The sequence below is a fragment of the Hippoglossus stenolepis genome, chromosome 8 (genome assembly GCF_022539355.2).
Source record: "Hippoglossus stenolepis isolate QCI-W04-F060 chromosome 8, HSTE1.2, whole genome shotgun sequence".
Taxonomy (NCBI): domain Eukaryota; kingdom Metazoa; phylum Chordata; class Actinopteri; order Pleuronectiformes; family Pleuronectidae; genus Hippoglossus; species Hippoglossus stenolepis.
This window is the reverse complement of record NC_061490.1, coordinates 14,113,207-14,139,720: the sequence shown is the minus strand read 5'-3', so window position 1 is coordinate 14,139,720 and position 26,514 is coordinate 14,113,207. Positions and strand designations below refer to the sequence as shown.

Sequence of the window (26,514 nt, the reverse complement as noted above, 5' to 3'; positions counted from 1 at the left end):
GTTTTTTGAGTTTTGACACACAAGTTGGCTGCTCCGTTTCAAACAGTCTTTATTAGTACATATTAGATACATGGAACTCACTTAACAAATGAAACATTACTATGAATAAAATAATTTAACTTTAAAAGAGAAGAAAGAAAAGAGGGAACTTCAACAGAAGCTCAGCATGCACTGATCAGCTGATGATATGAAGGTTCTTACAGGTTCAGACAAATAAAATCAGAACTAAAGGAAACCTAACAAAACAAAGCAATATACACAAAGAATCAAGGCTTTCACAATATCATTGGCTTTAATTATTCTAAAATAGATGATCTGACGATATACTGTATAATCATGTCTGGATGTAATTACTGAAGAGCTCTCCCTGACTGCATATAGTGCACCAAGGCTAAAAAGACTGAGCAGATGACTTGTACAGGGATGTTTAAGGGGAAAGGGGGAGCGTTTGGTTTGATGTTTTTAAATGTAAGTTTGGTAAACACTTATCTCTTTCCCTGATTCATTACATCCTATAGTTTAACAGATCTGTGACAGCCGAGTCAATTTAAAGTCATTATATATATTTATATATACGTACAGAACAGTCTTATTCCCCTTAGTTATCCTCCTAATCCAAATGAAGGGAAATCTTCCGCCCATAAAAAAATGCTCTAATTTGCAAACAGATTTCGTGGCCCTGCAATGTACACTGAATCAAAATCTCATTTTAAAATGTCACATCACTTCAAAGTGTTTCTAAGTTGAAGTAACAAAGCGAAAAGTCAGTACAGTCCTAAAGACTGGATCTTCACACCATTACATGCAGAAAAGAGTGCAGAGTGATTTATTTCAGTGGTTGACAGGAAGTAGGCAGAGCTGAATGTGCTGATTTTTCCGTTTCTCTAGTCGAAGTTAAGCGTGTGGCCGTCGAAGTGGGTGAGCACGTGATTCTCAAACACCTTCTGGTCGCAGTCCAGTGGGAACTGCTCGCTGCACATCGGGCAGATTTTCCAGTGGCTCTCCACGTGCTCCTCGAACTTGCTCTGGTCGTAGTTGGGCGGGAAGATGACCTCGCAGAGCGGACACCGCTTCATGTCCATGCTGCGCACGGAGAGAAAGGAAAGGAGGACAGCAGAGGGAAGAAAGCTCGGGGTAAATACGCAGAGTCGAGTGATGATGTGGGCAAACCAGGAGCACGGGCTAATAAATGGCATCTGTGTGATGCGACGTGGGTGGCCTGCTGCTCCGCTAATGCCAACAAAAGGGGTCTGTGCAGCAGAACAAACACTTGACACATGTAACAATGAGCAGGTTTGGAAACTGTAGGGTGCAGCAAACGTGGACGGCATTTAATGAGAGTGATGGCATGTGAGGGCGCGTTACCTGGGATCAAAGCAGAAGGCTGGTTGTGCATCGCTCACAAAGGGGCTGTGAGTCTCAGTTGCAGCGGGCTGTTGGTTGGTGTTACCCTGAGAAAAGACACATAAAATAGTCAATCCACTGAAAATAGCATTAAGCTGTACACTACACATGAGAGAGAGGCTTACATTGTTGTTGTTGTGTTGCTTTTCCTCGGACTCCTCGTGGCCCTCTGGCCGGCTGTGGTTGCGGGTGGGTTGGATACACACCACATTGCTGTCCCAGGAGGGCGGGCCCACCGGGGGCAGCCTCAGCAGCTGGTCATCTGAGAACTCCTCATCTGCCTCATCTGCAGAGGGGAGAATTCAGACACATTCAGTGGCTGTAGATAAAAGTCAATCATTTCTGCAATTGTTGGTGTTTAACGCTAATGTTACAGTTTACGCTACAAGCTGAATGGAGAACCAACCTTTTGAGGCGGAGTAAGGGTTCCCAAACTGCAGCTTGCTGGGGCTCTGAGAGACCAGCAGGGGGGTGGGGGCGTCCTGGGTGTAAGGGACCGGGTACTGCAGGAATAAAGGCACGCTGGACTGGATGCTCTCCAAGCTGGTTTTCTCACTGACCCCCTGATCTCCCTTCCTGCTGCAGCTGCCCTTCTGGAGCTCCTGTGGGAGGCAACAGCAGCATTTAATAACACATATATACACGTTAGTTTGTGTGTGTGTGTGTGTGTGTGTGTGTGTGTATATATATATATATATATATATATATATATGCCACCACGGGCAACATATTTTCAGAGGAACTACATATCCGTTTTCATCCCTCGATGCCTCCCAGTCTGTCGAGCTGAGTAATATATCACTGCTGTCGTCACACAGCAGCTCTTGCTTTTTCTCTTGCGCTCACACACAAACAGTTTAATTAGTGCCTTCATTAAAAAAAGAAACTCTTCTCGTTTTCAAAGGGAATAGGACGCTGTGTTTTATTGATGTTAGTTGCAGACGCCAATTTAATTTACAGTCTAACCCTCAAATTGGGTCATTCTGCTCCTCTTAGCTGTAACTGCATTACCTCCAAGCAATATTTTAGGTCAGCGAGGACCTCGCTGTGGTCCAAAGTAATGGAATGGAAAATAAGAACTCATTTACGTTGCTTCTACAATTAGAGGCATATTAAACACAGACCAGATTGGGAGAGGGAAAATGGCAGAGGAATGGCACTTTTCAGGGAACTTTTAGAGTGGAATAAGACTATAAAAGAGAAAATGAAAGCTATCACTTACCCCTTCCAGTTTTTCCTTCTCCTTCACAACAAGTGCGAGGGTGTCCTTCAGTTCCTTCAGCTCCCGTCCCTTCTCGGCAACCTGGCCCTGAGGTAAACAAAAGACACAGAATCAGAGACTCTGGCAGAGATCCGGCTACACGACCATTAAGATGCCGTCTTTCTTTACATATTGCCGTGGCCATGTGAGATTTTAGCATGCCAGCATTCTGGAATCAGAGAAGAACCTATAGGTGCTATAAAGGTGCTACATTCCTGGTTGTGTAAATGGGGCTATTGTTTATTCTCAAACTTTGACATAAGATGCTGATTGAATAGTGCATCAACGAAGTACAGTCAGACCTTAGTGCATGACATTAATTGATCACAGCCATAAAAGGCTTCCCTTTGCTGAGGACAGATTTATGTACAGAGCTGCTCAAAGACAAACAACCTGTTTGAATTCCTCCCAGACACTAAGCAAATATCTGCCTGATCTGATCCAAGCACAGCATTAGCCAGGCAACTGGAGAGGACTCCTCCGAGCCAAGCTTCGCTCGTCACCAGAGCCCGACATAAACAGCAGTAAAACGTCGTCTCACAGATAGGCCTGCTCATAAACAACACTGTCAGAGTGACTGTGTTCAAGGGAAGAGATAGCATCAAAGCTTAGTCCCTGAGCTTCACCAGCAGTACACAGAGGTAAAAACACACAAGTCCAGAAACGGTCCTGCTTCAAAGACAGCCCAGTGCCACCGACAGCCGTACTCCGGCTTCACGAACCTTGTAGCGATCTTCCTCTGCCGCCAGCTGCAGCTTCAGGTTTTCATTGGTCTTCAGCTGCTCCTTGAATTTCACCTCCATTTTGGCCAGCTCATCAGCAAACATGCAGCTACGATCCTTCTCCTCCTGAAGAGCAATCACACTGTTTCATACCTTTGTACCACACAGGTCCTTGTAACAACACGGTCACATGGTCTATTTCTGGGATATGTGAAAGTAACAGGATAGAAAAATGTGTTTTCTTACCATCAGCAGCTGCTTGCATTTTCTGTACTTGTCATTTCTGTCGGACGCCTCCCTGCTGAAGCCTTTGAGCTTCTCCTGGATGATGGCTTCCAGCATAGGATCAGCAGAGCCTGGACTCCCTGTGAGGACAAGTCAGACAGTGAGCTGGTTGTAACGAAAATTATCAACTCAAAACAAATTGATACATTATTATACTTTAATTACATGAAAGCACATTTACATACCAATATATCAAAGATAAAACAACTGGCTGATTTCTAATATGAAATAGGTAATTCAAGGCAGCTACCTAAGAAATTACACTGTTGGTAAACTTATATAACATCAACTGTTTAGGGTTTAAGGTTTCAACACACAGGTTAGCACAGTTCGATAAAAAATTGTAAATACCTGGCACTGATGTGTCTGGACTCACTGATAAAGGGATTGCTGTGACTTCTTGTGCTGAGCATCTCTTCACCTCCTACACACAAAAACAAAAAACAAGTGAGAAATAGAAATGGCTAATTAGCACAAGCACACACAGACCTGAAGACAGCAAAGCAATATTAAGTATGCAAAAAGAAAAATTACAGCATGACGCAATTTTAAAGATATTTTTGTGTCTTGCATGAAGATTGTGTATCAACTTTAAAAGGTGACATTAAAATGTGCACTACTAAAAACACACTGAATCGTGATAGAGATGGGTCGGTCAAGCTCTGGGTGTTTAACAAACAAAGGAGTGGCCAAAGAAACTTGTGAACCCCTTAGTATATTTAGTGTGACAGGCAGGCATAGAGTTACAGAAATCTGAGGCATGCTCCCAGGGGCATGTATACAGTTTGTCATCCGGTATCTGGTGGGACCTACCCCTGGCTGTTCAGAGAGCTTAAGCACTTGTTTTTGCAGTCTCTGACATTCCTTGTATTTCTCCTTGTAGTGTTCAGCAGCCATGTGCAGCCGCATCTTCAGGTCCTCCACCTCTCTCTGCAGCTCCGGTAAAACCGCTGGGTCTGCAGTAGCCTCCTCCTCTGCTTTGGCCTTGTGACGAAAACATCCCAACAGGGCACATTAGACATTTCAAACACAGGAATCGAATAGCTGCATGAAGATGTAGAGATATATAAAGGGAACCCTTATTAACCCTTTATTAGAAATGTTCTACATTGTCTTAAATTGTCTAACATTACTATAATATTAAGAGTAAAATAAATACACAGTGAAAGAAGCTGCGGTCATAGACAGAAACTGAACTGATCAGGGGAGGATGTTGGCTTGTTTTCAGATTTAGTTTACACCTGGTTAGGTCAGAACTTCTAAGAAAAGAACAGAAGCTGTAAAATCCCCTGTGGATTTTCCCTTTTCCGTCATTGTGTTTGTATACCCATAACTTCCTCATACACCAAAATATACTATACAATCTTTTATATATTTGTTTTGCAGTCAAACAATGAGAAAGATAACTTTGATAAATATTTTGAATCTAATTAAACATCACATATTACTTCTATTATATTAAATGATTTGATATTACTTTTGGAAATGTTTTTCAAACATCAATCAAATTCAAATGTTTTCTTTAAATGTTATCAAAATCATGTAGACATGTAGACTGGCCATCGTCCTTACTGCTTCCTGCCTGGCCTCCTGTGTCTTCATCTGCTCCACCAGGCGCTCCAGGAGGACACACTGGGCCTGAGCTTCAGTCTTGGCCTGGCGAAGGGCATCGGCCTCCAGCTTCATGTGGTAGAGCTCAGACATGGTACGGTCCCGAGTCCTAGAGGCATCCCGCAACTCAGCAGATAACAGCGAGGACTGCTGCTGGTTGGCCTGGAGCTGTTCTTCCTTCTGCCGCAGCTGCTCCTTCATGGCCTTCATATCTCCCTGCCACACACAGACATATTTTAGATGAACGTTTCTTATTTTCACAATTTTCATTTATCTTGAAATGATCATATGATGAGGAAGAATGTGTGGCGTTAAATGCAGCATATGAGAGATCTATCAAGGTGCTGTGACTTTTTTTTAAACTTTAAAAACAAAAAATTCTTTGTACCAGGGGAGAAACTTTGGCCAGGATCTCTCTGTACTGCTTCTCCTTCTCAGTGAGGCCCATCTGCAGACGTCCCACCTCATCTTTAAACTGGGCAATGGTGTTTTCCTTGTTTACATCCACAGACTTCAGCATTTGTAGCTCTGCACTCAGCTTAGTGTTCTCCAGCTCCCGGTTTTTCAGGTGAATCTGGTGTGCACACACACAGATGCAAACACATGGTGCCACACACACACACACACACACACACACACACACACACACACACACACACACACACACACACACACACACACACACACACACACACACACACACACACACACACACACACACACACACACACACACACAGGTTATAAAACATGAGAAGTTATAATGTATTAAGTTGTTGCCTTTTGCCTCATTTATACAAAACCAATCACAATCATGTACCGAAGAGCATATGACTATTAAAATAAATGTTGCATGACCTCAATTACAAAACAGAGATTTGACTAGGCCTATAAAGTTTTCCTTGTGCAACGACCCCAGTGTGATGGTGCAAGTAAAATTAGGAATGGGTTTTTAGCTCCATTTACGTGGCAACAGTGCAGTGTGTGGCACTCCCAGTTCCTGTGTGGTGCCCACCACAACAAAGAGGTAGAAACACCAGATGGACCCGAAAAAGAACAGAAAAACGCATGCCCTGTTTAGCCTAAATGATTGGGAAGGAAAAGCCAAAGTTTTCTCACTCGGGAAATGTGGAAAAAAACGGAAAGAAACCGGAAGTGTCGATGAACTGGACCTCTAATTTTCAGGTCTCCAATATGACAGAACTATTCAGTAGAGCGCATGCCTCGACTAAACAAAAGAGATGGTGACTGGTTGATTTCAGGAGGGTTGGCGTGCACCATCATATGCCGCTCACTACGATGGCACTGCTGTGGAGAGGGTCAGCAACCTCAAGCTTCTGGGAGCGCACCTGGAGGATGAGCTGACCGCAACTATTTAAAAAAAGCTCAACAGCGGCTCCCTCCAGAAACTAAAAAAGGGGCAAGTCTCCCCATCCCAGCTGTTACCACCTTCTACAGGGGCACCACCGAATGCATCGGAACTAATGGTCTCATTTCCTGATTTGGTAACTGAACAGTCACAACAGCGAACAGAATCCCCTTCCTGATTTACTGTCAGCCCCCAGCATCAATGATGATCCCCTCCCCCATCTCACAATCAGTTTCCCAGTGAAGAGATAAAGAAGCTTTTCAGCTGAAGCCAGCAGAATGTTCAACAGATTCTACCCACATCCGCTTTAACAACTGACAATTACACCCACATAAACTGTATTACACGTTAATGGAACGTGTTTCCCTTTTAAAACACTATGTTGCACTTTCAACTACAACTACATTGCATTCTAATGAAGTGTGCTGTTCACGGTTTGTTTAGTTAGTTTTTTCCATTTTTTTTCCTATTTAAAAACTTTTAGTTTAAGGAATTTTTGACATATTATGGGAATTTATATATAATTAAACAATCAAATGAATGAATCTTGAATTGATCTTTTTGTTTTTAGCTACATAGAGAACACAGGAAAAAGAAAAATCTTGAACACTTCCACTGAGACCAAACAATCCTACACTGATGAGTAAATACATATATAACTAATTTCCATAGTGGTCAAGTAGAATTACACTTAACACAACAGCAAGTGAAGACATATAAATAGGAAATAAATAGCAAGCAGCAGGGAAGCTCTGTTAACCATCTCATGTCTTTAGCCATAAAAGATAAATATTATAAACTAAATACATTAATGTATATGTACTTTACCTTGTAGAGTTCCTTCTCATCTTTCTCATTCTTGAGATGAGAATCAAGTGCCTCCTTCTCTGCTGTAAGTTTCTTCACTCTGTCTTTGAGACTAAGAAAGGGTTAAATAGTGTTAGTCACCAATTGTATCACACATCACAGTGTATATGTTCATGTCAGTTGGCTGATCAATCAGGGTTCATATTATTATGTACATGTACAGATAACAAAACCAGCAAATCAGTGAATCTGTGACATCCACCCTGAACTCACCTGTCCAGCTCAGTTTCCTTTTGTAGGCCCTTCTGAGTGACTCCAATCAGATCCTCCTCCAGCTGTATGACTTTGGCTGTGGCTTCCTCCAGTCTCCTCTTGACCTCCTCTTTCTCCTCTTGCAGGGCCTGGGAAGAATTCTGCACCTCCTATGAGACGATAAAATATAATGTTGGGAAAAAATGGAATAAAAGTCAAAATAGAATTGGGACCAAATAAAATACAGGGGTTTGGTAATCGACATGATCTTATGAGGAGTATAATCACTCTCATTCATAGAGGAAATAAATCTACTCCAATTGAAGAGCTAAATTAATCTAGGTTAAAAACTAGCATGACAAAATAATGCTTGTTTATAGTCCTAGTATATCACCTTCTATCTCTGTCATTGACTCTAAGCTTGTGGAAAATGTGCACAAATCATAAAAAGTTTATTGTCTTTGAAAGTTGAATCTAAATCAAAATAAACATTATGCCTCAACGTAGCGTTTTCGATATTAAAAGATGACATCAAAAAAGCAAAAAGGAAATTAGTTTTTACAGTTTGTTTATAGGTCGGATTTTGGAATCTTCATATTCACAGCACATAAAAATATCATATAAAAGTATAGTAATAAAATTAACAGCCACAAATTCTGTAATCCTGTTTTCATCGGAGAGGCGTTTCAAACCGTGAGGACAGCGTTATGAATTACGACTGACACTGCTTTTAAGACTTAACGTTGTGCAATAAAAAGCTGAATTACAGCTTTGATAATACAGACATTCATATCTGTCAAGAGTGTGATTTATGCCTTTTGTGGATCAGGAGTTTGAATAGCTCTGCATATTTGCAGTCTTTCGCTAGGGGGTGCTAAAAGACTGCTTGGCCAAATATAAAGCTGAACTCAAAATAAGAAGCAGACAGGAGCATCAATCATATGAATTAATTATTTTAGCATCTGCAGCTAAATTAAAGTACAAATGCATTAAATAACCAAAAGGAACCAGGCATTTTGCTTCATTTTCCAGTTCAGCAATATTTACAATAACAACAAACATGACCTTTTTCCTCCTTACTGCAGGATCTCTTTGCTTACTTGGTTCTCTCTTCTCAGCTGGACACACGTATCTCTCTCCTGCTCAAACTCTTTCTGCAGACTCTCCTTCTCAGCCTCCAGCTGCTCCTTCTCATGCTGCAGCAGGGCTATATTTTTGACCAGCTCCTCTTTCTCTCTCTGGGCTTCTTCCACCTTTTTCTGCACAGAAAGATACATATTTCAAGGTTCAAGGGCCATTTACATGATAATTCAGTACTCACTTACAGCCAAAAAACACCTGTAAACAATGATGTATTCAGCTGCTGTGCTGAGGGACAATCTACCTCGAGGAAGCCCGCCTTGGTGGTGACCACCAGGATGTCAGAGTTGCATTCATCCTCCACAGTCAGCAGCTCGTCATCTGTGGGGCTGCTGGCCCGAAACAGGAATGGCGTGCTGGCTCCACGGATCTCACCTTTGTGGGTCACGTAGCAGAACTGGTAGAACTCGCAGTCGTCATTGGGAACATAATATCCTGGGGGCGAATGACAGCCAGTGAACTCAGTGTGCAGGAAAGCAAAAGATACTTGTGAACAACTCTAAATTCATCTCAGTCCTAAATTTCATTGAAACTTCACAGTTACCACAAAATGCCTATATAACTTTAACATAATATGTGGAGATGAAATGGTACAAAGTGCAGACACTGTTTTGCTGTAGTTGTTCAGAGGTCTGGAAGCAAAACTACACATGTGTGATGTTGTGGGTGTGAATCTAAAAAGCGAGACATGTCTTTCCCACATTTGTGACAGTTTCAATTGCTTAATAAAAAAAACGGTATAAAAGTTTAAACAACACCTAACTAAACTGTCTTTCACAACAGAACAGAGATTTGTGGGTTAAGTTTCTCATTTAACTCCATTCACTGATTTGGTATTAAAAGTTTTAACAATCCTCTGAACAGCCCTCTGATATGTGTTTTTTAAAAGGTGTCAAACTTATATAAAACTTTGGCATGGCCTTACCCTGAAAGACCACTGTTCTGTTGACTGCGGTGCCCTCCACGTAGTTCTCAGGAAGCGGTGACCACAAGAATGTGTAATAGTCCCTCGCTGTGCTCCAACCGACCTGTGAGACATAGTGGGGACTCAATTATACCAGGCGTTCTCGCCACATCAGTGTATGATAATAACAATGGAGGATTAACAGGCTCCATACACATCCACCTCCAAAATATCTCCAACGGCTTTATTCCAGTAATCATGAGGTTTTTCATCTAAGTTAGGATAATGCAACTTCATGTCTAAGAGGAATAACCATCATTTCTGTGAACCACTCAGACTCCTGGTCACCATGTGCGGCGTGCGCGCCATCCAGCCCTTGTCATGAACAAGCCTCACTGTGGAAATGTAGCTACAACTCACTTCTAACCGGAAGAGGGAAATAGGTGAAAATTTTATACATAGGCAACTTGAAAATGAAAACCAAAATGTAATTATATGTATTTTATGTGTTGTTAACTGATGGCTGATGAGGAGGGAGTCCAGAATATACATCCATAACTTCAACCCGGTGCCATAAAACTGTCAAAGAAAATCAGAGTCACATTGAGTGGGCTGGCTTTCAGTGTGCACACACACACACACACACACACACACACAGGCGCACACATGCATCCACAACAAGCCCGACCAAACTACCCCATTACCACAGCCTGCACCACAAAACATAGATTAAAGTTGTGTGATGTGACTATCAAAGTTGTGCCTGAATTATAATTTAAATATTCATGCCAACAGATCGTGTTTAAATTTATACCGCTGCGACAGATGTTGCTTTTGATGTACGCTGGATTTTTTTTTCCGCCAAAAGAAATCCGGCCAGTTTATTCTCTCACCTGTGTACAAACAGCCTGCAGCTACAATATCGCAAGTGTTCATCAGAGCCAGAGATAGAAGGCCCTGGTGCTCCAAAACCCCCAATTGTTACCGGTGCGTTTCCAGCCTCCAGCCGTAAAGAACAGGAAGCAATTAAAACATGCACCTAGTTAGTGAGTGTCATTACTGAGGGCTAGTGTTCACCAGTCCACTCATTAGAGCTGCAGAGATGGTGGTGGGTGAAAGCTCTGAGAGGAACTCTTTCACTTACCTCAGCCTGGTCTGCAATGTGTACAAATGGGAGTATAGGAGGAAAGTGGGGCAGAGGGAAAAAACAACGGCCTCAAACAACAACACCTGCAACCCTACAATCTCCACAAACATACAACCAGTCACAAAATGATAGGCCGAGCAAAGCGATATGCATTTTGATCTCAACAAAACATTTCGCCATCATTCCTGCAACTTCACACTCCTGCACCAACGCTAACAGGAGCTGGTGGCCATGTTGCTGCAGGAGGTAATGGCTTGTCAGTCAGACTGTGTAAATTCAGGAGGCAAGTTGCCCGTGAATCACACAGAAAGGCTGAGCTCGGAGAAAGGTTAATTATAAAGCGGTTCTTGGTTTGTCCTGGGCCACTATGGCAACGTTTTCCAACAACATTCCTCTTTGAAGCTAAGAACGGCTCTCATCAGGCAGCATGGTGACTGTTCCAGCATCAAGGGGCCAAAGGCGGCTTCTGTCCATGAGCTAATAAAAACCCGCCTCCCATCTATTTATCAGTATCGTTTTGATTGACTTGCCAAGTTAGAGTGTGTCATTCACGCATTTGTAAATAGTTTTAGGCTGACGTGAGAAAAAGCAAGGATCTGAAAGTAATTAATTTTCAATGTAGTCATACTCTTCAAACGGATATTTTCTTTGACAAAGGCAATTATCTAAAGCAGAAGCTGCTCCATAGACTGTGAACCAAAAGCTACTAAATGTGCATAAAGGAGCCTACGCCGGTGCTACAGCATATCCAGGTATCTCTGTGCATGCAAACACAAGAACTTGGCAGGGAATGTTTCAACTGTCAGCGCCGCCAGGAACCTTTACGGGATTTACGACCCTGCACTCGGGCCTCTTCCAGCCCAGCTCTGTGTTTTAGAGGTTGAAGAATTCAGTAGGATCTGCACTGCCAGTTGCTGCCTACCTTGAGGCTGAACACAATGTAATGTGGCATCCAGCCATAACAGAGCGCTGAATTCAGGATTTAAACAGCCTCCAGACATTAGCCTGACATGACTTTATTTCTCTGTAAGCTTGGCAAAAAAAACGGTAAATTTATGCACCTCTAAAATCGACAAGATATCTGAATATTCAGACTCAATAAGTTTTCAAAACTTATACAAAGACATTAACGACTTAAATCTCTGATGTGGAGATGTGGAAACTGTCAATTCCTCATGGCTGACTCAAATGTATTACTGTAAGTTACCATAAGTGCATGATCAGTGTATTTCCGACTTCCAGCATGTGAGTAAACAGGAACCATTGCAACCACAACAAACACTTTTTTGATCTAGAGTGATTTTATCCCAGTTTTCATCACATTTCTGGTCTCGTTGGTCTAGATAAACTCGGAGCGACACGTTTCTTCGTAAATCCAAGATTCACTACAGATGAGGCTAAAATAAATTACTGCCACTGTATTTGGTTTAAAGTGCTCCTATAACAAGATCCATGTGGACCATTCAAGTGTGTGGTGGGGGTCGAAATGCTCCATTGACTGCCAAGTAAATTTTAAAAAGACAAATATTTGACTCACGATTTCATAACTTTGTCCACACTTTTATAAAATCATGGCACTGTTAAGTCACTAAGATAGTGAAGATCTCCTTGCTCCACATTAACATTTATTTCGTTTTCTTATACTTTTGTAAAGAGATATTCACCTTGAATATGCCAACCCAGTCCTTTGGATGTGGTCTGATGAACTGCGTCAGGGTATAGTGACACTCCAGTGCAGCATGTGGCAGGTAACTCTTCCCCACATTCTGGAAGATGACGTGGGCAAAGTTTGACGTGTCCATGTTGTTGCTTAATAAAGTTCCGTCCAGGAACAGTGCCATAAATCACTCAGTAGTGGCTACACAGAAATAGACAAGAAACAAAATATATAATTAGAAAAAACAAACAATAACCTGAGAAAGAAATAAAATAGCACTCCAAGAGAAACTGGTTATTCAAGAAAGTTGAATTAATTCTGACATTCCTATAATTACTGCATAATAAAAATATGTCATCTATACTGTCAGTTGTCTAGTTTATAGTGAAAGCAATTTGAATCATATGTTTTCATAAGAATGTGCATTTTAATGTGAGAACACATCCTCTTTTTGCTAGACTGACCATTTAAAATCTATTAAAAAAATGTTTAATTATATAACATGTGCAGTAGACAGATGTCTGCTAATGTAAGATCCCAGGTGGTACAATTTGAAAGCAGGAATAGTGTTGATGATTTTTTCTTGTGGTCAAAATATTCATTTCCCAGTTATCACATCAAGAACAGTTGACGTGTCTTAAGAGTGTGTCACAATTTTGGAAAAAATAAAGTCCAAGTTTGTGACCAGAAAGCTTTTTCCCAAATGACCTGAAAAGTGTATGTCATTCAGAGGAAGACACAGGCAAGGTCCAAGACATCACAGTTCATAGAACGAATCACTGCCTTTTATTTCCAACACGTGATGGACAAGAAACGCACCGGGTTGGTAACACCATATCCACAACATGAATTCATCTGAAACAACATAAGTACTATTAGTGCCTGTGTTATGCCAATCACAACTTTCAGTGGTCTTATAATCGGTCCGGTTCATGAGATGTATTTATTTACCAAAGTCTGAAGACAAGAAAATAACCTGTCCTTGGTTGTGTAAACACTATATACCAATTTCACTAATAAAGCAGAAGTAATGTATTTTATCTCTCTGATTACTTTTGTTTTACTAGGATTAGAAAGTAAAACTGATATTTCTTCACAGCTTTATACACCTGGCACTAACATGTGTTTTATATCCAGGTCGTATATCTAATCTATTTTGGTCTGATGACATTTACACCAGGTATTATGTGTCTCAGGGTAGAGGACAGCTTTGGGTATTTCTGAGCTAATGGCTGCTAGCTACCCGCTGCTTTCTCAGAACTCCTGTGGGAGTATAATTTCTGCTTACGCAGTTGTTGTATGTGGACTCACTGACATCATATTTGCATTTACAATTGTATTACATTTGTTCAATATGGTCACAACGTGTCCCTGATCCCCTCTGGAGGCGACTTTAACTTATCAGATAACAATCCATCCTGTACTTGCATGTGGTCAAGCAGTATCTGATTTCAATTTGATAACCACCAGTAGTTGTGATATTCAGACAGATTTGCAAAAGATTATTAAACACAACTTAGTTTTTCTTCTGATCCTTTGTCCCACATGACACATTAAGACTATTATTATGGATGACATTGCTTCTTATTTGAGTCAGTGATAACTTTATTCCTAGGATCTTGTGTAGTTTTAACCTAGTATGCACTTTGGCAGCTTGTTTGACCACTTCACATTCAGGCAGTGTCCAACATAAAATGTTCCCCATTGACCCACTTGGCCGATGGATCCGAATTTTGCTGGCCCCTTGTATATTTTCACTTGCCCTGCAGCCAAGAAATGAAAAAAAACTTTTTCCAATATTTCGCAACTATAAGAATTTTATATTGTAACACTTACAGTAAAATTCATTGCAATCATTCCCTTACACTATAAAACATTAGGTAAATAGTTATATAATCAAAGTAGTTAATAATAATAATAATAATAATAATAATACTTATTATTATCATCATCATCATCATCATCATCGTTGTTATTGTAAGTTTCCATCTTTGCCAGATGACATCTTGAGTAGTGAGGCATTCCACAAATTTGGCAAGGATGGGAACAATAGATCAAACACACCCTTTCAGGCACTGTGAGTGTTTAGGACGTAGCTCACAGCATCGTCATCAGAAACCAGTCACACCCCGTGGAAGTGACATGGCTTGTCCAGACGGTTGTCCGTGTTGTTTGAATAAAGGTTGACTTTACAAAACATCATGACTTATTTTGGACTTGGGAGACTGGCAGACTGATAAAAACTCAGTGTTGCAGTGGGCACCACACAGAAACAATGGCTACAGAGAGAAAAGGTGACTTTATGATCGTATCAGTATTTTCATAGTTTTAAATTGAAGCAGCCAAGTGTAGGACCCTCCCCTTCCAATAAAAACACACTCTCTAGAGCCAGTGTTTGGTTTGTCTATGGAGGGCCACTATAGAAACATGGTGGTGCAACAAGGTTGACTATGTGGAAGAGGACCTGCACCCATTGCATATATAAAGAGCTAATTAACACTCACTGGTAATTAGTTTGGGATAATTATAGACGAATGACAACATCATTTGTATATTATGTCCATAGACAGAAATCATACATGCTGGACCTTTAACAAAGTAACAGACACCATGCAGTCTAAAAAAAAATAGCACATTGCTCACACCAGCAGACTAAGTATCTCAGGACTATCTTAAATTGTGCAGAAGAACTTCAAACGTACAAGGGATGTTCACCATCTTGTCCTATATTCTAAAACAATGAGATACCATCCACAATAACAGTCAACGTCGCGGACAGACCAGTGACACGTCAATCAACTTCCCCTGTCTGGAATCTTTACTGGCCCAGAGCCACTGTTTATCAGAGTTAAACCTAATTCAAATGACAGCAGAGGAAAACTATTTTCTTTATACAATTTAATTAAACCTGACACTACAAGGCCATGTGACCAACATGAGCTCTACATCAGGTTGGACTTTCCCATTGGGCCTCAGCTGATGTAATTTTGATCTACGTAATTAGGCCTGTGACAGCCTAAGCATTTCCTCTGAGGAGGACCGAGAACTCCGAACAATATTGTCGTGTACAGTTGACACAGAAGTTATAAACCGGATGTGTCAGTTGACTAAAGTCCACTGTATTAGTGGCTAAAACCGACGACTGGCAACTACGCGACGAGGCCTAATGGGAAAACAGTGATCACTGCTAACTAGCTAGCGTTAGCCCCATACTTTACAGGACAACAACACGGGTTAAAATCAGGGCACGGATATACGTGCTCATACGAAATGTGTGCCGAGTTAAATATTCACTTTACACAGTAAACAATGCAGTAATTATAGTTGATGGTGTTCCAACGCCCTTAAGGAAACCAGAGCAGCATAGCAGTGCTGTAAAGTGGAGGACAAGGTTAGCTAACGTGAGCAGTTAGCGACGCAGACGATCAGTCGATGTATCTTATGAAAACTCTTGACAAACGATTTTATCGGTAATATTTATAAAACTAACCTTAAACGTACCTTGTTGGCATGTTGAACAGACGCTGAAATCCGAGTGTATCATGAAAACAATTGTTGACGCAGTTCAGTGCTTTCCCCGGTCCACTTCCTGGAATAATAACATTACGTCAGATCCGGAAAAAGACCTCGGGAATCCCACTCGACGGGAAAAATGACAACAAAGAAATAAAGTCCATAATAATTCCACATATATATATTTATATACATATATTTATATGTATATAGACTACACACATCTTATTTGTTAATTATATATTTAAAAGCAGATTACATAATAATGTAATATTTGCACTGTTGATGTTTGATACAGACCTATGCTACAAACGTACTGTCTGATGAAAAATAAAAACTGTGTTGAAACTTGAATTTGGCTAAATCCTGTACATATTTTAAGAATAACCAGAATTACTGTAGCTCCATTCCTGTCAACTATATTAATAATATACGTACACATTTAAGCATATAGTTAATCTTTAAATGTGTCATACACATCGGGCTTTAGCCAAATTCTCCATTACAAAAGTTTCAACACTGTTTTTCTTTTTCATCAGACAATATGTGTGTAGTATAGGTCTATAACAAACATCAACAGACCATGTTACTGTGAACACCAGGGTTATTCTGTAAGGGTTTAAAAAAAAAACTTAGAAACCCTTAAAATATAAATATTACACTATTACAATGCAGTCTGCAATATAGGTCTGTATCAAACATCAGAAAAACCTATTTAATTAAACACCAGGAACTTTTTTATTACAATCAATTACTCTACTCTATTATTATATTATTATGTAATCTGCTTTGAAATCTAAATTAAACAAGGAAAATATATGTGTGGGGTTTTACTTTTGAATTCCTCTCACCATGTTGGATAAGACAGACCAAAGCAGAGTTTCTGTGGGATCTGTTGAAAGCAAGTGGGGCATCCCTGGGTAGACAAATCTGTCATTAAGACAAATCTGTCATCAGACAAGTCATCCCACAAACAGGTTTATTTATCTTGTGACTGGTGGGTGTGTCAGAGGTGTTACCCAATCAGCTGACGTGTAGGTTTAAAGCCCGTTGTAGTACAAGTCAGTGCGCATGCGTATTATTGTGTTTCAATATTTTATTTTATTTTTTAAACTTGCTTCTACTATTAAATATTTATTTTCCAAATATAAACGACATGGTACAATATTTACTTCCGCTCGCTTCGTGCTTGAACGTGCCCCTGTGCATCTCTAAGTCCCGCCCCCACCTGCAGCTCATTGGCTGGACACAGGAAGTCCCACTGCGCAGCCCTGTCGCCCGATTGGCCGGACGAACCGCCATTAAATCACGTTACCGCGACGTCACACGCAGGACCAAGAGGGAAGAAGCATGGCCGCCGTGCTCAGAGGGTCTCGGTACCTAGTTGGAAGGTGTAGCAAGCATGTTGACTTTGTGTGCGGTAAGCGGAACAAAACTCAGACCCTGCACACGATACACACGTCGTAGGGTTTCCTCCAGGAGCTCAGGCTGTCAGCTGAAGCCTCGTTATTGGCTTAAAAAAACACTCGTCTCTGTTAAAATGTTGGAGGAGCAGAAGAAGTTTGGCTGCTCTGGTTTGGCTTTGTTTGGCTGCTGCTGTTGCTTCAGGGGCCGGAGTTCACCTTTCACATGTTTAAAAGAGCGTCTCTGTTTTTAAAATGACTTCGTACAAACAGCCATTATGTTTCCACGGCATTGTCTCTGACCGCTGTCCTTCTCTACACTCTCTGCCTGTGCTCATTATGTAATGGCTGTCACCCTGAACCTTGCAGAGACATGGTCGGTGACTTCTTAAACTGAAGTAACAGCTGCTTCTGTGATGTCCAATTCAGATATACTCGTTTTACCGCAAACATCCGTCATTGTAAGTGTTCCTTCAGGTTGCATAATGTTGTCGTGTTGCTTATTTAACAGCATTTGGGTGAACAAATGGTTGTAATACAATCTCACCGAAGGGAACACAGTAGTTGTGTTGGTTTGAAGTTGGCCTGAAGGAATACAATGTACTGTGTATAGGTGACTCATGATTGATAATGTTGACATAAGTTTATGAACGAGCAACCTTTTTATGTAGGCAAACTAAAGTAATCATTGAAAAGCCCTGGGTATGATTGCCTTAGATGACTTTGACACTGAAGGGCAGCTACATAGGGTTAACATGTAAATTGAATATAATCAGCACTCTTGGCCATAATATGATAGGTTACAGCTAAGAAACGCTCTTTGATGTTGGGTCCAGATACAGTTTTGCCTAAAATGATTAAAATACAATTGTAATAGATGTTTAAATTAGAAGGGTGCTCGCAGAGTGCACAGCTTCACCAAGTCTAATGCTCTATCTGGCCTTTTTAAAGAAAGTGAAAAAATACCTGGATCCCACTGTTACAATGGATTTCCTCCAAAGTTGAAGAATGGTTTTTTTCCTTGTGTTTATTCGTACCTCGCTCCCCCCACAAAGTTTCATTAAAATCGTTCAGTAGTTTTTGCGTAATGTTAAATATCAAACACGCACATGACAACATAACCTTCTTAGAAGATGTAGTTAGATATCTATAGAAACGTGTGGTAAATAAAAATAAGGCATATTGATATAATTTTAAGGATACTGTGTTGTTGTTGATCCTTTTGGCCGTTGTTTTAGTCTCCACAAGGTCTATGGCCTCAAAGACACAGGTGGGGTTTATTGGTCTAGGCAATATGGGAAACCCAATGGCAAAGAACTTGCTGAAGCACGGATACCCAGTCATTGCCACAGATGTGTTCCCGGAGTCGTGCAAGGAAGTGCAAGAGCTGGGAGCTCAGGTGAGACCGTAAAATGCACACATCTTTTCTTTTTTTTTTTTAACTTCCTCTGGTTTGTTCTCTCTTAACCCTGTGGTTTTTGTGTGTTCTTTCAGATTGTGGATAATCCAGCTGAGGTAGCCGACAAGGCCGACCGTATTATCACAATGCTCCCCTCTAGTCCCAATGTCATCGACGTGTACACCGGACCTAATGGCATTCTCAAGTATACTCTGGTTTATCTTTTTTAAATGTTTCAAGATAACCTCCTACACTTATCCCAGATTCTCCTAAGCATTATTTGTTTTACCCAACAGAAAGGTAAAGAAAGGCTCCCTCCTCATTGACTCCAGCACCATCGACCCATCTGTTTCAAAAGAGATGGCTGCTGCTGCAGAGAAGATGGGTGCAGTTTTTATGGATGCACCAGTATCAGGAGGTACCTTCTTTCTTTTTTTTTTTACACTTCTGAATCATGAATTAGGTTGTATAAATCATATTGCATTACGGCTTCTTGAACATATTTGTATACGTACAGGCGTGAATTTATCAGGTTTCCTAACAGTCCTGCAGTAAATGCTACTTACGTGAAGGTGTCTGGTAAAACCTATGTTGATTATTTGAAGTATATTTCTGGCCCTTTTACCTTTTTATTAGATAGTGACCCTAGAGCAGGGGTAGGCAACCTTTACTATCAAAAGAGCCATTCTGCCCCCTCTTCCCCCAAATAGAATTTGTCTGGAGCCGCAAAACATATTTGATAACACAGCTTATAAAGTTTTATATATAGTTATACTATATATATAAATTTCTCCCCACATATCAAGCATACAGGTAAGCCAGCATCGTTGGCAGTGAAAGCAAATGAATCTGTCCACGCAGAATTAAACTCTATTTTCCTCCGAGACATTTCTTTTTTGGGATTTATCCGTGGTTAGCTTACCGGGGTCGAAATCTCAAGATTAGCCACCTGCAGGGAAAAGCGCCGGGCCGTAGACGTAATAGGATGTGACGCATATTTTAGTTGACGAAATATTAAAACAAAAAGTGAGAGCAGGTCAGACTGGAGGCGCACACAGAAACTGAAGCTCGGTACAAACCAACTGCAGCTTCTGCTCTGACCAAGAACCTGCAGCGCTGATCTCTGAGTAGCTGTGACCAGAGAAACTCTGTGTTTTCACTGTTTCCACTGTTAAGAAGCAGCCGGTAAGTCACTGACCGGCTGCTTCACGTGAACGAGCTCTGATCTCACTGTGTGTGTATCTCTGAGCGAGTGAGTGGGGGCGGGGGGGGGGCGGAGCCCCGGGGCCTGTGTGTGTGCACTGTCTGGGAGCACACACACACATTTGCCTGCTCCTGGTATTTCATGACGGCCTGATAAGATGATTTTAAAAAATGAACGTGACGTTCACTCATGTTCATCATATGAAAACTGATTCGTTAAGTTCACCGTTTGCAAAAAATATGCACGACATTCACAACACTCTACAGGAAGCCACTGCAGAGGGGCTGAAGAGCTGCGGGTTTCCGACCCCTGCCCTAGAGAGAGAGAGAGGAATGAGATGTAGTGAAGTGTTTGCCAGCTGGCAGTCGGGCCGGGGACCTGTTGCTTGAGTGTGCGTATGTGGTACGCGCTTTAACCATTAAGCTATCAGGGTGTCGAGGTCTTGCGGTAATTATTTAGGCCCTTGCAGTTTTGTGAAATGTGCCGCATTAAACTGAGGTTCTTCTGCTTTTTAGTCAATCATCTCTTAGAAGGTGAGATTAAACTGAGAAGTTTAATAAACCAGTAATCTATTAATATATTTTTATTATTTGTTGATGTTATTTAGCAATCAGGGTGTTGTATGTGGGCAGGGCTCTTATTTATATGGCATCAGACGGTGTGCTAGCTATACTCAGCTGCTGCAAGGTTCTGTCAAGTTGAAGGATTAGAGTGGTGGCAAATGAACTGTGTTGCTTTTAGCTGATGCACTGGTTACTACAATATCACTGAGAAGAGAGCGTACCTTCGCCATGGCCCAACAGTCACCTTAAATTGAATCAGGCTGCACCAAATTTCACATACTTATAGATATCAGTTACCTAAACATGCTTAATTTTTCATCCTGGTAAAATGGTGAAAAGAAAAACACCCCCTCTCGCAATGCTAAAGAAAGTGTAAAAAATTCCTGCATCCACACAAAAATTGTATTGGTTCTTCTCTAAACGATACTGCATCCTACCACTAAGTTTCGTGGAAAACATTTTAGTTGTTTCTGTGTAATCTCACTTAAACCCAAACGGGCAAGGTGAAAACAAACCTCCTGGTGGACGTAATAAAGTGCACCGGCTTCGTATCTGAGGCGAAGAGGAGAAGAGCTGCCTCCTCCTGCATAAATGTTTCCAACAGCGAAGCATGTGCTCTCAGACTTTCTTGGGGGTCCACACAGAAACAGTTTGTTTGAACTTGGCCTCGTCAACGTCAGGACAGCCACTTTGTTTGAATTCAAAATGGTCCATTTTATGGTCTGGCCCTAAAGATTAGTAATGATTTATATGCTTCCGTCCTGTGGTAGTGCACATGGATTAAAGTTGTCCTGCTTTCTGCCTTCAACATATGTGCGTCTGCACTTCTGTGTGGTAGCAGCAGTTTAACCAGTGCAAACTGAAGTGTGTCATTCTTTGATATGTCGCGTCAATCAACAGGCTCCTAAATGAAACTTTTTGAACATCTCTCTCTTTTTGGCTGTGGTCGGACGGAAATCCAAAGAAGTACAGTTGCATGGTAGTGACTGTTTAAACAGTGTGGTTAAAGCCTTGATGTAAAGGCACACACACACACACACACACACACACACACACAGTGGTGGGGATGTAATTGAGTCAGCATGTGACTGACTTTGTGTGAAAATATGTCAGGTCCAGATGAGATAACTGCCATCTTTCAGTTTTCCAACTAATTTGGAAATAACTACAACTGAGACTTGGTAAACTTTGTATACAGTCATTTGCAGGGGAGGGTTCAGTCTGGGAAATCTCTGAGAGGGAGTGACCGCACGGTTTTCCAGTAAACATTCCTAAACAATAAGTAGGCTGTGTTTAACGGAAATCTCGGCCGGTCAGGTCTTAGAGTTTTTTTTCCCCCCCCAAAAAACATTGATATCATTTTTATTTTCTAGATAGTAAACAGCGGCGCTCCTCTAGTTCCAGGTCTCAGCTCTCAGTTTCAATGTGTCAGTGAAGTTTCAGCAGCTGCACAGTTGAGGAATGCTTCCGCTGGAGAAAAAAGTCCAACAACCTTTTTTCTTTCCTGACTGTTTTGTAATTGTAACTGAAGGGCGTGTTACATATGTAGTTGACTTGCCATGATTGTCCCACTCCAGAAAGAGAAGCGACTTTTCACTTCTTTTGAAGCATAGAATGGATATAATGTAGAGATTTTTTCCTTTTTATTTTATTGGGCATTTTGTTAGGTTTTGAGTTGCTTTATAAATAAGTTTGTGTTTGGGACACAATTTTAATCATGTTTAAATAGTTCAGCTGATAAATCATGTTTCAAAACTTGTAAAAAATATGTAGGCAATTGCTAATAAATGTAATCTCAATTTTATAATCTTTTTCTATACTGTGTGGCATCTCTCGGATTAGTCACTATCAGTTTTTGGTGTTGTGCAGTTGACACATGACTTATTTCTCATCTCAGTAGCTGACGCAGTTATTTGTTCATACCTTGCTGCTGATCATATTTTAAAATGTCTGAAGTTTCTTCCCCCATTTTTTACAGCAGAAATCAATGTGTCAAACTTTACTGTGTTAACGATGTTGTTAAATCTTGCTTTTTACATCTCACTACATGTTTTAGTTTACTGCCATTCTCTGTGAATTTTGAATCCACTACCCTGAGTTTTATGTTTTGGCTTAACTTGACTGTTGTAACTCCCACCTGTCTCCACTAGTTCACTTTTTCCAAGTTCCACTTAACACAAAATGCTGCCGTTCACAAAGACGCGGCAGAGGGAAATGTAATGCACCCGTTTTGTGCCTTTTACCCTCTTAGCTTCCTGTAAACCTTAGGATTAATTATGAGACTGTGTTGCTTCATTTCTTGGTAACCATGTGTCTTGCACCTGGTTGTTGTGTGTTACTAAGCTTTTAACCCTATGTGAACCTGAATGCAGTGTCAAATGTACAAATAGATGCAGAAAAAGTTGTTTTCCCTTTTTACGACACGGCCCCAACTCATGGGACTGACATACTGAGAGAGATAGACTTGATTCTAATTCTTATATGGCTGTGATGATTTCCTATTTATTGTTTAACACATTCATTTTCCTGTTTGTTTCATTTAAATGTTTCTATTAGCATGTTAAATTAAATTAAAAAAATTACCACATAGCATATTCTTAGGTCTCCAGGGAGTGACTTAATCCCTGTAGTTCAAAACTACAGGAAAGGAAAAATATCAATATATATTTTATTATCTCCCCATTGCATCTCAATGAAATGCATTAGTTTGTACTGCGCCTCTGCGTGTGAAAGATTTGTCGATCAGGAGAAAGAACGTAATGTGAGATTGAATGTGTGGGTCCATTTAAAATGTTGTATGCCAACAACACACATGGTTCCTTAGTGAGGTTTAATGGACCTCTCATGCTGTTTCTGTAGCTCTTAAAAGACGGAATGAACATCGGTTTTAAAACTGTATTTATAAATGTATCTCTTTAATGCTGTGCTAAACATGTATCATCGTGCATCATGTTATTCCAGCTACTTAGAAAATTCTGCTTTGATAAACAATTACTTTTAACTATCATAATTATTGCCCCCATATTATTTATTTTATTTTAAACAGATGAAACTTTTCAGCAGGCAGTGACCAACCATCACTGGCTGCTTCCACATGGTTCTCTCTTTGTAAGCATAATTTCTCATTCCCAGGTGTGGGTGCTGCTAGTTCGGGTAAACTGACTTTTATGGTCGGAGGAGCGGAGGAGGAATTTACTGCAGCCAAAGAACTGCTCAGCTGCATGGGAGCCAATGTGGTGTACTGCGGTCAAGTTGGAACTGGACAGGTAAGAGCTGATATTTCAGGATATAAAATATATGATCAGGATTAATTTAGTAGTATTGTGTAGTAAGTATTTGGGCAGTATTGTACACTACAAATATTTAAAGTTTGTTTGTTTGTTTGTTTGTGGTACTTATTTAACCTGGTGTTAAGGTTATTGAATGCTAATCCTGTCATTTCTCCAGGCTGCTAAAATATGCAACAACATGCTTTTAGCCATTGGAATGATTGGTACTTCAGAGACTATGAACTTGGGAATCAGGTGAAAACTATCTTTTCAAATAAACAGGAAACTGATTATATATCTCGTTAATATATGCAGCCGCAATATATTTTCTGTAACATGACATTTTTCTCCCACTCACAGACTCGGTCTTGACCCTAAACTTTTGGCCAAAATCCTGAACATGAGCTCCGGCCGGTGCTGGTCGAGTGACACCTACAACCCTGTGCCTGGAGTTATGGAGGGAGTCCCCTCTGGGAATAACTACCAGGGAGGCTTCGGCACCCAGCTGATGGCGAAGGTCAGTGTAATTGCACTAAATTTCCGTTAATGGTTAAATTTACTATAATTATCGTCAAGAAATTACTATGTCTTGTATATTTTTGTATCTTAAGTAAAATAAATATTGGTACTAATATGTCTTGAGTTTTAAATGGATTTCTTTTTCATTTGTATTCTATGTATCAGATTTATCATATGTCAGTCAAGGACTAATCTGTGTGAAATGTGCTGCATACATAACAGGTCTGCGACAAAAGAAAAAAGATTTTGTCTGTGGTCACACAATTTGAAATGGTGCAGTGAAGTCTTCAGCTGCAGTTTACATCAGTCTTTCTTCATGGGAGTCCAGCCAATATTATTACAACAAAATGGAAAAAAAAAATCTGTGTGGACCTGTGGTTTTGGTTTTAGAGTGAAACTTTCAGCTCAATAGGTTTTTCTAAAGTATGTTTGCTTTTCTTTTCTTTTTTTTCTTTTTTTTAGGACTTGGGCCTCGCACAGAACACGGCCACGAACACAAAGACTCCTGTCCCCCTCGGCTCCTTAGCCCATCAGATGTACCGTATGATGTGTGCACGTGGTTATGCCAATAAAGATTTCTCCTCCGTGTTCCAGTTCCTGCGCGAGGAGGAGGGTCAGTAATGTCCGCCTCCACCCCGTCCACAGCCTTGCCAGGCTCCGGCCCTGCACAGGACAAACACAAGTGTAGTTGGGGTGCATTTCACCCTGAGGACTTTTTCTCTCCCTTTTTTTTTTTTTTTTTAATTTTATCTTTTTTTCAAAGTTGTGAAAGACATGAACCCCTGGGGTGCTCCAACATAGCGAGACGCATAACGTGAGCACTTCTTCCTATTGGAAATCCTATTTCCTGTGTGATCTGTAGCCTTTTAACAAATAAAACACTCCTTTTCAACTTAATAAGCGAGTGTATTGTCAGATATGCAGATGTGGGTTCGGGAGATAAGTAGACTGTGAAGTAGCGGCTGCTTTGCAGATCACATTTCTTAAAATGCAAAGTCTGGTGGGGATCTGTGGTGTTGAGATGAATCATTAGCTCTGTTCAAGACTGAACAACTGTTCAGTCTCCACATATTTATCTTTTGTTTGTGATCATTTCTTTATGTTGCTGTTCTGTTCTCTTGACATTGGAAATGTTACTGTTGGAGACGAGTGTCATATGATATCATGTAAGGAAATAAAAGACAAAATGTGAGGTCTTAAACTTTTTGAATAATAATTTTACCACGTTTTACAGTTCATCCTTTATTAATGACTGACTAAGAAAGGAAACAACTGTCTGGAAGCGTGTTTATTCTGATTCTTTGCAGAAATACTAATAATTATAAACTTTATTTGTATAGCACCTTTCATATGTGCAGCTCAAATGTCAAATTTGTTATTTGCTCAATTGGAAGAGTTTTGATTTAAACCTGAGGCGCAGAGAGATGTTGGCACTTTGGATTCTAAATGGCTCGTTTTGGACACTCATCGCTTTAGTAATTGGCTCCCAAATGTTGTAAGTTTGCATCGCGTGTGCCACTGGTTCAATAGCCAGGATAAGCCGTTGAGCAAACATTTGCTTGGAGGAGCGTGCACGCTGCAGAGCAGATCCAGAGGCGGGATGCGAGGCGCCGAACAGAGGAACACAAGACCAGCACTGACGCGTTGTTTCAAACGACAAGGACTCTGCAACTTTTTCCTTCGGTATGAACCCAATTATTTAAATTCTATTACCCTGATTACTCTTTACTGGACTTATAGAACGCAATGCATGTTTCTGGCTCCACAAGGAGGAAAGGCTGCAGTATCGTCCTTTAGGGGATCTGCACCCTGTCTCCCTCTCTCTTTCTCACCGTACCCCCACTTTAAGGCCAGAGCAGGAGGGCGGCATGTTTCTGATGTAGTTTGCCAAGAGCCACTGAGGGGCCAAGGTGCCACAGGTCATGCGATCACAAGACGAACCCATAAAAAGTCCATTAAGCACTGTAGGCTGAGAGCCGTGTTGTCATGTACTTGATAGGTCCTGCAAACAGAGCAGCGCTTTGGTCTCAGGCCTCCAGCAGACAGTGACACACACACACACACACACACACAGGCCCTGACATCA

The 26,514-nt window shown here is 40.9% G+C and overlaps 2 protein-coding genes across 3 annotated transcripts; one reads left to right on the top strand and one right to left on the bottom strand.

The window, feature by feature from the left end:
• Window positions 1-32: 32 nt before the first annotated feature.
• tax1bp1b (Tax1 (human T-cell leukemia virus type I) binding protein 1b) lies at window positions 33-16,178 on the bottom strand. 2 transcript variants are annotated; one of them, XM_035164807.2, is made up of 18 exons: window positions 16,049-16,178; window positions 12,566-12,759; window positions 9,776-9,878; window positions 9,095-9,285; window positions 8,811-8,969; window positions 7,732-7,880; window positions 7,480-7,570; window positions 5,672-5,857; window positions 5,245-5,499; window positions 4,486-4,656; window positions 4,024-4,096; window positions 3,634-3,752; window positions 3,388-3,513; window positions 2,627-2,713; window positions 1,811-2,006; window positions 1,530-1,690; window positions 1,366-1,451; window positions 33-1,083 (listed from the first exon to the last, which is right to left on the bottom strand). In XM_035164807.2, the coding sequence occupies exons 2-18, from the start codon at window positions 12,740-12,742 to the stop codon at window positions 885-887; spliced, it is 2,529 nt and encodes an 842-aa protein (XP_035020698.1). In that variant the 5' UTR covers window positions 12,743-12,759; window positions 16,049-16,178; the 3' UTR covers window positions 33-884. The 2 variants fall into 2 exon arrangements, with proteins under 2 accessions (XP_035020698.1, XP_035020697.1); XM_035164806.2 differs by having other exon boundaries at window positions 16,060-16,178.
• A 1,202-nt stretch (window positions 16,179-17,380) lies between these two features.
• hibadhb (3-hydroxyisobutyrate dehydrogenase b) lies at window positions 17,381-25,629 on the top strand. Its single transcript, XM_035164341.2, has 8 exons — window positions 17,381-17,491; window positions 18,713-18,873; window positions 18,969-19,078; window positions 19,170-19,291; window positions 23,773-23,906; window positions 24,088-24,164; window positions 24,270-24,426; window positions 24,891-25,629. Exons 1-8 carry the CDS (start codon window positions 17,422-17,424, stop codon window positions 25,047-25,049), a joined length of 990 nt encoding a protein of 329 aa, XP_035020232.2. The 5' UTR covers window positions 17,381-17,421; the 3' UTR covers window positions 25,050-25,629.
• Window positions 25,630-26,514: the final 885 nt, after the last annotated feature.

Coding starts and splice junctions, on each gene's coding strand:
- hibadhb (XM_035164341.2), top strand. CDS start 17,422: ATGGCCGCCGTGCTCAGAGGGTCTCGGTACCTAGTTGGAAGGTGTAGC. Junction 19,079..19,169: donor GGACCTAATGGCATTCTCAA/GTATACTCTGGT, acceptor TTTACCCAACAG/AAAGGTAAAGAAAGGCTCCC. Junction 23,907..24,087: donor GTCAAGTTGGAACTGGACAG/GTAAGAGCTGAT, acceptor TCATTTCTCCAG/GCTGCTAAAATATGCAACAA.
- tax1bp1b (XM_035164807.2), bottom strand. CDS start 12,742: ATGGCACTGTTCCTGGACGGAACTTTATTAAGCAACAACATGGACACG. Junction 9,286..9,775: donor CAGAACAGTGGTCTTTCAGG/GTAAGGCCATGC, acceptor ATTCGCCCCCAG/GATATTATGTTCCCAATGAC. Junction 5,500..5,671: donor TGGCCAAAGTTTCTCCCCTG/GTACAAAGAATT, acceptor TGTGTGTGGCAG/GGAGATATGAAGGCCATGAA.